Source organism: Rutilus rutilus, assembly GCF_951802725.1.
Source record: "Rutilus rutilus genome assembly, chromosome: 3".
NCBI lineage: Eukaryota > Metazoa > Chordata > Actinopteri > Cypriniformes > Leuciscidae > Rutilus > Rutilus rutilus.
In genome coordinates, this window is record NC_140211.1 from 18,559,552 (window position 1) to 18,571,286 (window position 11,735).

The window sequence follows — 11,735 nt, forward strand, 5'->3', positions numbered from 1 at the left end:
AGCAGATGTTAATGGATCATAAATAACTCAAACGGATTTGTTAAGGGGTCAGAGCAGGGCAGAGGTTTGTGTGTAAATTTATATGTGTTTCTACTGTGTAAGAAAACGGAAGAGAGAGGAGAGAGAGAGAGAGAGAGAGAGAGAGAGCAACAGAGCACATGATGTGGACAGAGTGTAAATTAGGACCAACGCCATTAATAGAAGGAAAGGGAATGTGGTTTTATAGAAAGAGGACAGTGTGACCTACACACTCACAAAATGAACCTGCTAAGAGAACTGCTTTTCTTGCAGGACATTTTGCTTGGTCTAAAACTTCTTATAAACTTAGCCTTAGTTAAATTAGGACATATAGTTTAGACACAAAGTAGTTTTTTTAAACATGCCTTAAAACCCCATTACTCACTGGTGTGCATCTTGAGAAAAAACAATAGCATTGACATATTTTAAGATATATCAGTGCAAGTTGCTTTCAGTTAAAACTGCTCAAACATGTATTTTAGTCTGGAACTATAGGCTTAAGCCTTGTCTGTAAAACCGGGGGTTAGATGCGGATAAGTGAGCAAGCAAGACTTTTTAAGCGGCTTCTTAAAAAGTCTTCATCTGAATAATATTAATAATAATGGAAGATGTCATATTTAACAGATACACACAATATTTTACAGTGCTTTAGCATTACTGAATAAATCTTTTTAATGTTACAACAAACTACTATTAAAAGGAAATGAACACACTCAGGTATTTATGAGGAAACGGATCTAAAACACAAATTTGGGGAGAAAAAATAGGAACAGAACAACCGGGTATTAGGCAGTGAGAACAGACAAAGCACTGAAAGAACTTTAAACTTAAATACAAGACCAAACGACAGGTGCAGCTAATAATCAAACTCTGAAAACCCATGGAAACTAACTGAACCAGACATGAAACACAGATGATCCCTTCCATCAGTGAGTCTTTTTATTTTTTTAGTAATAGGTTAATCATATTAATAATGGAGAATTTAATGATATTAATGATTATCTAAAAACTGGTTGGCAAACACTGCTCCAGAATGTCAGCACAGCCCTAGCTTGACATTTGTGCTCATCTCAACTGTCACCTTGTAGTAAAATTCTTTAACTTCCTGGCTGGGCAATATATCATGTACAGTTTAAGTATGGCATTATTTCAATGTGGATTAAAGCTGCCCTGAGAATGGAAGGTGAAGCAGTTGCCACTTGATTTGTTTCCATTATTTTGGCCAACCCTTGCAGTTTCCATTAAATTATTCCATTTCCTTTAGATTATTATTATTATTTTCATTTTCTAGTGCATTTTTTTTTATGTGGTGAGCATGACTTTACATACAGTTTTTGCATATTCATTTTTACATTTCAAATAATACTGAATACTAGCCTTATACTTTTAAACGTTTCCATAAAATTTCATTTGAGTGCCGTTTCTGGGTAGAAAGACATGCTTGGTGGAAACTCCCACGTTCACTAAGCATCATTTCCTTCTTAGAGACATCAAAGATCTGAGTTGGCAATAAAAGTAAAAAAAAAAAAAAAAAAAAAAGAGAGAAGGAAAAAAAGAAAGAAAGAACAAAGCCAATTCAAAATGGTTGATGGTAAGATATAGAGGTCTAGTGTGAAGTCAGTATAACAACACGCTAAAAAAAAAAATTCAGATAAGTATAGGAAACAGGCAGAAGAGAAAGTCAGTGTTGGTTTAGCGTGACAACCATGAGCAGCAAATTTCTTTGTGCTCTTCTCACACTTGCCTTCCTGGAATCAGGTAAGTGAATACTGTGTTATTAGTCTGAGCAGAGGATGTCAAATTTATTTCTACATTTGACCAGTTAAAGTCAAATATACAAATATGATTGTATGGTAAATTAATCACGTATCAAAATATTTTCAGATATTGATAACACACTAATGCTGACACACCTTCACAGCACTTTCACTTTGAAGCATATTTCATTTTCATTCAGTGATTTACTTTTAGAATTTACATTATTGATTTATTTATCCTGATTTGATTTTGCATTTATTATTTTTTTTAATATTATTATTATAAAAGATTAATAAATGTAATAGGGCGAGTTACTTTTTTTTTTTTCTAAACACAGCTTGTATTGTGGTTTCTACATGCGTCATAAACTTGTCTCTCAAAAACATTGTTTAGGGCAGTATATATATTGTGGTAGGCCTATATAAACCACTTCTGAGACTAAATATAAAACAAACACCTCCATTGTGGCTTCATATGTTTGAAAAAGCCAATGCATTATTCTTATTAGTAAATAAATTTACAATAATAAAGATTTACTGGATAGGAAGATTAACTAAATAATCCATATATATATATATTTTTTTTTTCAGTAACTACATCTGTCACGATCAAACATTTTGTGCTGACGATACAATTAATAATGATTAAAGATTTAATTGTTTTGTTACTACAGTCAGTGTAAGCCTAATGTTTTGTTTTTACTTGGATTTGTATATAATAATAAAAATATAATATGATTTACTTGCAAAGTTGTGAAATTTAATAATATCTATATAAGTATTTATGTAATTATTTATAATATAATATAATGCAGTCTGATTAAACACGCAAGCCTTCATTTCATATGAAGGAAGACCTTTGACTATGTACTTTATAATAGCTAATATCTCTACCACACTTGATGGCATTTCTTTAAGCGCTTACATTTGCTTTATTTGGATGGCAAAATGCACAATTATTGCGGTTATCTCAAATAATTGTGATTCATCATACGATTAATTAATAATCGTGACAGGCTTACTAACAACACTAAACTCTATTTTTCTGAATGTAAGCGTTTAGCCTTTTTACTAAGCATTCATTATTTCATATTTTTAGGTTTGTGTCTCAGTGATCCTTATAATCTCTGCATGTTTTTCATTGGTGTTCTTTAACAGGCAAATCAAACAGTGATGTTTCCATCAGTCACAGTCGTGATGGAGATGGTCAGAACATTACCTGTGTCCTCTCAGGGGACGAAAATATGACACAAATCAACTGGGAGATGCTAAGAGGCCCGAATCGCACCAAACTGGGCACGTATCATCCATTTTATGGAACTTACATAAATGGTGAATATAAGACTAAAGTGAAGATACAGAAAAAAACATCTCCACATCAATCCTCATCCCTTCTCATAAAAGTAGCATCAAATGAGAGTGTGCACATATGTTGTGCGTTCATTACATTTCCTTCTGGTAAACTGGAGCAGTGTACCGATATCAGTAAGAAAGATGTCGGTATCAACGCGTCTACGATAAAAGGTAATGCTTGCACATCTAGTCCTACACATACTCTGCCATAAATTTGAGACTCTTAATTTTATTATGATATTTTCATCATAGATTTTACTTACATGGAGCAAAAACCAAAGCTGGGATTATTTGGACGTTTGGGTGCAATTATCATTGGAACGATTCTTTCCCTTTTTATCCTGACCATCCTATTCTACTTATGCAGACATAACAACTGCAGAAGGTACAGAGATCACATCTTACAGATGTTTACACAAAAACGATGAAGACTAATATTTACAAACTTATGCATTAAAGATCAAAACATAGCAAAAAGCTGCATATAAAAAAAAACACATTTACAAAATCTGAGAGTAATTTCATGGGAAATTTGACCTTGCAGGATGAAGTCTATTGAAATACGAACATACCGGACAGACTCACCGTCTGAGGTAAGAATTTAAAGCTATAAAGAAAACAATGAATAAATAATTAGAGATAAAGTTTCTGTCGTTAAGAAGATGAGTGAGGTTAATAATTAACTATTCTTCTAAATAGTAATTCTAAACATGCAAGGACTCATTCAGTACCATTCAAGACTTATGAATGCTAAATGTGACTATTCACAAAAAGCATATCAACAGCCGTCACAGTTGAAATGCTCACAGAGCAATCTGGAATTTGCAGTGCAAAAGTGTAAAAAGTGGAGTGTATATTGAATTTTAACTGTGCCATTTTTTCAACCTCGAACGCACTTTATCATAGTCAGTGATTACAGTACATTAAAGGTATCAGTTTCCTGTTATTTTCTAAAGAACGTGCATGGTTGCGGTTAAAGTCTGAGTGCTGCTCTACATGACCAATTCTCACGACCCTTGTTTGCGGCAACATCGATATATTCTTCAGTGCATATTGTTTTACCATATTCTGATAACAATAATAAAACCATCCTAAAATGTAAATCTCTTACTTTAGACACATGCAGAAGAATCAGATGATGCACCAACTTCTCAAAGTTCTCCAAATGGCTTTGACCCCTCAAAACTATATGCCAAGATCAAAAAAGACCTTTTCTATGGCCGGCTGTGGAAGTCTTACCAAGGCCAACCCAAAGCATGGACACAGGGTACAATGACTGATCAAGGACACGTTTATCACCTGTTAGGACAGAGTCCCTTACCAAAGAGAAATGTGGAGGGCAGCCCCTTGAGGCCAGATACAACTGAATGATTATTTCAGCAGTTCATACTTTCCAGAGCAATTCAGAAGAACCTAATCATATTTGAGTAAAGTAAAACAGTATAAAGCTAATTCTAATGTATTGCATAAATATTAAATGAATAAATATTTTGTTTTCAGATTAAGAAACATATATGTTTTTAATCACTGAATAATCTCATGAATCTTTTACTGTTACAATCTAACAGACATTTTTGCAACTTAAGTCTCTGTCACAAGTCCAAGTATCATATATATATATATAACATTCATAATGCCTAGCCTAAGTATCTTATTGTTCATTAAGTCATGCTAAAAGTATATTTTACTTACATCAAAGGATCATTTTACTATTTAATACCTTTTAATACTTTGAAATACCTTAAATGACTTGTTAAATAAAGAATCTCCCCTCCCCCTACAAATCTATTGTTTTCTTTCTATAAATGCCAAGTCTAACTATTATGATAAGTGACAGAGTATATATTACACAGGACAAGGACATGTTATGCACTTCCGTTATCTAGATTTTGTACTGTTCTTATACTTCCTGCCCGTGGTTGTAAGTTTCCATAACATTACATCCTCTGAGTCTGAGCATATACTCTTTTTTAGACATGCTTTCTCTTCATTGCGGCCACAAAACTGCAATGTCGCTTTGTACCCACTGGGTGGGGCTGCGATACTGTTTTTGGAAAAGGAAATGGCTTCAGGTTGTAGGCCTATATTTTAAAGAGGCTAATTATGATTTAATTACTTTTTTAATTAACTCGAAACATCTCAAATAAGATCTATGTGCCCACTGTATCGAATGTTGGATAATTGATTAAAGATGCCAACAAAACAAAAGAAAGAGGTTCAGACTGTGTAAACAAAGGTTGGACATTTTAAACACAAAGGCCTGGTTTCACAGACAATGCTTAGATTGAGCCAGGATTAGGCCTTAGTTAAATTAGTCATTTAAGTACTTTTTATAATATACCTTTTATAAAAGACAAATACTGTTGTGCATCGATCTTGAGATAAAACAATGGCACTGACATATTTTAAGATGTCAGTGCAAGTTACTTTCAGTTAAACAGCTCAAACATTTTTTTAGTATTTTAGTATGTAACTAGGCTTAAGTCTTGTCTGTAAAACCGGTAACAAAAGTTTAACAAGCCTGCAAGAGTAAAGTCCATGTTCGTCCGGGGAGGAACTTGTCGTCCTTATTGTCTTCTGGAACACATCGTCAAACTCACACGACTGTCGATACGTCACGCGGTAAGTTCTGCAGACTGAGACTCGTTTCCCATCAAACACTATACATTACTGAACAAATCTTCTGCACAGCTTTTGGTGTATCGCTTGTATACTTAGATCAGTAATGCTTTGCTTAGGCTATAATGTTTTTGAAAGTAGGAGTAGGTCTAGTTGCATTTTTATCAGTGCTCTAATAATAAGTGGTTAGTGATCACATGATCATAGCAAGTCCACTCTCTTCTTAGTAGACAGTAATCCAGAATTATATTAGGTTTTTGCTTAATTATAATGTTATCCACACTTAACAGTGGTGGCGTTTGAATAAGTTGCTCAATACACTTTGTCTGCTACGTAGGCTAAGTAAAATGCATCTACTTTAGATTGCAATATTTAATAATTACAATCAATACAAATAAGGTATTTTAATTTTTGATATATTTATTGTTGTTTTAATCTGTTTTTATTTGTTTCTGAGACTAGACTAGACACACAAAAAAATACTGTGTTTTACAGTCCACGATTAATCCCTGTGCAGAAGCAACGATGAATTCACACTGTGTGGGTGAAAGTGATGGACTGATCTTCTGTCTGGCCAGACCAGAAGATTACGATGACGTGATGGCCATATCACAAGACATATATGGTGGCAATGACTACCTTCCACATCGCTATCACTCCTGGATGACTGAGCCAGGAAGAGTGGTTATTATAGCACGGAGAGATAGGAAGCTGGTAAGCGATACACGAGTAAAAAGGTTTGACAGACCTCATGTGTTTTCTGATATTACATAGCTTTAACCTCAGCCAGAAGCCATGAGAAAATATTAAATAGCCTACCATTGTTAAATTGTAGGTTATTTTTCATCAAAGCCTACACACTGTATTATAGTGGATACAAAGCTTATTATGTATCATATTATAAAACTAGGATATCAAAGAAATGAACTGTTACTAAAGCTTGTTTATTTCGTAATCTAAACCTGAATGTTACTGAGGGACATGTTATATTAACATTTAACATCTGTATTTTATTTAAATCACTAACCGCTATGATGGGAAAAATGCTAATGGTTAAAATATTCTCTGATGTGTCTACTGATCAATACAATGCTTGCAGTTCTCAAGAAAGACAACATTTGAACTTGTGGCTGAAATGAACCACATCAGTGCCTGTGTTCTCTGCTGTGCACATATTGATTGACACATGACCCATATACACTCTCAGAAAAAAAGGTACAAAAGCTGTCACTGGGACAGTACCCTTCAAAAGGGTTCTAATATGTACCATTTAGGTACTAATATGTACAATTTTGGTAGCAATATGTACCTTTGAGGGACTAATATGCACTCTTTAGGTACAAAGGTATTCCTTTTGAAAAGGTACCGCCACAGTGACAGCTTTTGTACCTTTTTTTCTGAGAGTGTACTTGTACTCTGGATATGACATTTATACCACTGGACAGCTTCGTTCTTCATATACATATAAGATGTAAAATAAGGCCAAATACACAATTGTAATAGTTTGATATTATTACAAAAGTATTATATTGTGCTATTACACAACACCAGTGAACCTCTGCTGGTGGCATGCATTTTGAGGAGCACTTTTGCAGATTGGCTTTTGTAATTAGCATATTACAGTTTTTCTCAATCGATTTGACACATTTCTCCAAACTCAGGTCACTGCTCTCAAAACAATTAACAGCCAACTAAACACACTCTTAACTTAGCCAAACAGTTCAACTTTACTGCATAATGAAGTGCTGCATTTTTATCTATTGATTTTATAAAATATGCAGCTATAGACACAGGTATTTACATTTTTTAGCCTAAAATAATTATTACTATGTGCTTTTAGGTGGCACTGGAGTCAGGCCTGGTGGTTGATGGAGGTGAAACTGTGATAGTTGAGGGATTAAGAGTGTGTCCGAATGAAAGGGGCTGTGGTTTGGCTGGAGTGATCCAGACGTTTGTTGATGGCTACATTAAGAAGGTCTACCCCAATGTGAAGACCAAACGCCTCACCAGAGGAGATGACCCAGGGCCCGAAAAACTGAGCAAGTTCACACTGCTGGCCAGACGGGTGAGTTAAATTGATGAGTGAACTTGAAAAGTGAAAAATATTTCACGTCAAGTCACCTATATTTATATATTAATGAATTCAAGTTATGTAAACTTTATTTCACGTTTTATGAACAAACATTAATTAACGATGAACAATGGTATATTTATTACACAACACTACTCTTTTGCTTACTTTGTTAGTTCATGATATCAAATGCATTAACTAATGTTAACAAATTGAACCTTATTGCAAAGTGTTACCCAAAATACAGTAAGTGAAAAACATGTTGCAGCAAACATTATCAATCATACTTTCCTTTTAATATGTTCTAAATCAGTTGCAAAAGTAAATTCAGACTTCATTGTTTGATAATCAAAATAGTCAGTAATCTGCATTTCTTATATTTTTTTATATTGTTATTTTTTTTATATTGTTGTTCTTAGATGAATTATGTACTTCACAGAAGGTCTTCTTTCTTCTTGACTCTCTCTCTCGCCACCTTTTGATCCTTACCAGAGCAACATTTCTCACTGTTTTCTCTTTCTGTCTTTTAAACCAGGCTGTTGTCTCTCTGTTGGGGAATTCTGAGGGTTTTGATAGCTTTGTCTCAGGTCTGAAGGAAAAACTGCTTGCGTCAGATGGGTCCAACAGCATCAGTCCTTTAGTGTCAGTAAAGGACTTGGATGCTCTTAAGGCCCTTCTCTTGGATTCAGACCTGTCTCCCAGACTTCAGCTTCCAGGGAATGCTATCATCCAGGACTGGCAGCCCTTGAAACTCATGGAGAGTAACCTTCACGTCTTGGCAAGGCGAAACTTGACATGGTTTGTTGATGGTTCTGGTGGGAAACCTCTGTTCATGAGCCTCCACACAGCTCCCTATCCTGTTCCATTTAACGGAGGGTCTCTACGTTTTAATATCGACCTGTATGGGACAGACACTTCTTTAGCAAAGAAGGCATTAACAGCTCACCTGGACAGTGTGATGAGTGAGATTCAAGGAGTAGTTGTGGTTCATATTTATATGCATCAGACTCTATGGGACGATTTAAAGCAGTTTTGTGATGGCCATGACACAGTGAAGCAGCTCCGGGATTTCTGGGAGCAGCTGTTATTGGAAAGAGAGTTCTAATGATATCTAAAGAGGATAAAGAAAAGAAAAAGTTGCCTGAGATAAAGAAAAAAAGGTGACTGATTTTGTATTGGCCATAATGGAGTTGTCAAAGTATTGTATAACAATATATTGTAGCACTTTTTTTGCAGAGGCAAACAAACTCTGTAAACTCATTACAATAACAGGTGCTGATGTCAGAAACATGAGGCATGTATTTGTTTCTCCATGCCTCATGAGCACAGGATGATTTAAGAATTGAATGTTTAAAATGAAAAGTACTTCAAACTGATTGTTTGAAGCATCTAGCGTCTAATTTAATGAATTAAAAGAATGGCTTTGTGACATTCTGTAAAAAATTTGTAACCCTCCCAAATCAAAAATTTAAAGTGACCGATAACATCTAAATTTTTCAATTGGCCCAAGTGAAATTCTGTAAATTTCAATTGGCCCAAGTGAAAATCTGTAAATTTAATTTTATAATTTACAGAATTTCACTTGGGCCAATTGAAAAATTTAGATGTTATCGGTCACTTGAAATTTTTGATTTGGGAGGGTTAGAATTTTTTTACAGTGTAATACACTACCATTGGTCTTTTTTTTTATGTTTTTGAAATTGAAGTCTCACATAAAATAAAAACAGCAATAGTGTGAAATGTTATTACAATTTAAAATGTCTGCTATTTGTCTACATTAAATATATATATATATATATTCAACCGTATATTTTTGTATCTTACATTACTATAAAAATAAAGATTTATAAAACTGTCCAAAAAATAACTTCAAAATGAATCATTAAACTTTTTTCTTTTTTTTTATGAAAACAAAAAAAATTGAAAGTGTCTCTCACTTTATGTACAATACATTACAGCTGTTAGGCAACTGATATTGACAGTGACAAGAAAAAAGGATGTTAACTCTGTGGAAAATCAGCCTCTTTTTCCACTAGGGTGTTTTGTAATTGCCTTTCATGATGGAAAAGCGGACGAGGAGTCCTTGGAGAAAATATGTGACGTCTGAGAAACAGGCAACAGTGTAATGGATGTTCTGAGAATCTATCCATCAGCAAATTATTATTCTCCTCTCACCATCTCTTTTGTTCCCCCCTCTCTTTCTTTCTCCATCACATTCTTTCCTGTTGCTACTATTTCCTTTGTAACACTCTCTCTTTACTTTGCAACCATGATTTATGTCTTTCCGGCACACTAACCCCTTCCACCGTTCTCGCTATTCCACCTCTGTCCTTTCGTTTCTCCTCCTCCATTAGTTTCACGTCACTCTTGCTCTGCTGAAGCACTTGGCTTGTCGTTACACTCATTTAGTTCCAGTTCTGTTTCTCAAATAATGTCCATCTGTTCCTCGTACCAGACCTTATTACATAGCGTCTCATGACAGAGCAGATCACTTTTCTCCCTCCCTCTTTTCACGAGCTCACATGACAACAAGAAACCCATCCAGACACGCAATTACAGCCATCAACTTCATTAAATGGAGACATCTTGTGCACTCTCAAAATTTTACATTAGAGGTTTACACTATTTCATGCATGCTGTTATAAAAAGCTTATTTGACGTTTCTTTAATCAGATTTCGAACTTTGTCACATTCATACTGACACATCCTTTCTGACATGTATTTGTGAGACCGAATTATTAACATACGAGAAAGGCTCAGTCATAATTTCACAACTGCGTCACTGATTAACTCATTAGCTAATTATCAGTCACAAACTGGTTGGTGTTCAGTGAAGAAAACAGTTCAGTATGTTTGTGAAAAGAGCAGAAGATAGGAATGAAAACTGCACTAAATGAGTCACTTTATTGTCATGAGTTACTATTATGCTTTCTTTCTATGAGTTAAAGTACTTCAGTTCAGATAGTCAGCATACCTAATGTGTTTAAATGATTCACTGTGATTTCAGTCATATTTATACAGCTAAACTCTTGGCTAAGAGTTTTCAAAATGTTTTATTTGTACAAATGTTTTACTTTGATCTGTGAGAATGAATGTTAACACTGTTCAGTAGCCTACTTTTACAATTAATTTACATTAGCTCAATTTATTTTGTATTTTTTGTATGTATTTTATGATATAGTGTAATGTTTTATGGGTTTTATATTTATTTAATATTATTTAATATTTTTTTTTAAAAATGATTGTCTTCAAACTCATTTAAAAGCCAGAAGTGTGTGATGACTTCTTTGAAGTTGATGCTCAGACTTCCAGCATTTTGGGCCAGTTTTCCAGAAACAGATTAAACGAAGGCCAGGACTAAGAGGGGACTGCTATAACTGACAGTGAAATTTAATCTTGGATTTGACATAATCTGCGTCTGAGAAGCAGTCCTTTGTGTGTATTTTACTATCAGGCACAGAGCAGACAGGTTTAAAGTAGGCCTCTTTCGTAAAGCTTTTATGAATGAAATTCAGTTCACTAAGCATCCAACATGCTGAGGAAAACATGCATTATCCTGTGGACCCAATATATAAGAAAGAATATGTGATGCAAAATGAAAGATTTACTCTGTATTGTGCAGCACGCAGCAGAAAATACTGAATGAAATACAAAATACTAAAACCTCTACTAAAAAGATAATATAAGGGAAATGAAAGGTGGAAATTATACATCCAACTTGTATAATAAAAACCAAAAATATGTCTCTACTTTTGATGAATGAAATGATAAAAGAAACATTTAATATATATATACTGTATATATATATATATATATATATATATATACACTGTATATATATATTTGAATTTTTTTTTATATTATCTTGCACACATATAAACAACTTTAAATTAGCCTTGTGTTATAGGATCATTGAT

At 34.1% G+C, this 11,735-nt stretch overlaps 2 protein-coding genes across 3 annotated transcripts; both read left to right on the forward strand.

Annotated features, from left to right (window-relative positions):
• The first annotated feature begins 1,557 nt into the window (after positions 1 to 1,557).
• Positions 1,558 to 4,909, forward strand: LOC311288070 (uncharacterized protein). Its single transcript, XM_084405297.1, has 5 exons — positions 1,558 to 1,776; positions 2,934 to 3,299; positions 3,381 to 3,513; positions 3,673 to 3,721; positions 4,245 to 4,909. The coding sequence occupies exons 1-5, from the start codon at positions 1,725 to 1,727 to the stop codon at positions 4,497 to 4,499; spliced, it is 855 nt and encodes a 284-aa protein (XP_084261423.1). The 5' UTR covers positions 1,558 to 1,724; the 3' UTR covers positions 4,500 to 4,909.
• A 612-nt stretch (positions 4,910 to 5,521) lies between these two features.
• Positions 5,522 to 9,072, forward strand: nat16l (N-acetyltransferase 16, like). 2 transcript variants are annotated; one of them, XM_084405294.1, is made up of 4 exons: positions 5,522 to 5,750; positions 6,210 to 6,461; positions 7,588 to 7,812; positions 8,354 to 9,072. In XM_084405294.1, exons 1-4 carry the CDS (start codon positions 5,667 to 5,669, stop codon positions 8,921 to 8,923), a joined length of 1,131 nt encoding a protein of 376 aa, XP_084261420.1. In that variant the 5' UTR covers positions 5,522 to 5,666; the 3' UTR covers positions 8,924 to 9,072. The 2 variants fall into 2 exon arrangements, with proteins under 2 accessions (XP_084261420.1, XP_084261421.1); XM_084405295.1 differs by having other exon boundaries at positions 5,645 to 5,750; positions 6,265 to 6,461.
• Positions 9,073 to 11,735: the final 2,663 nt, after the last annotated feature.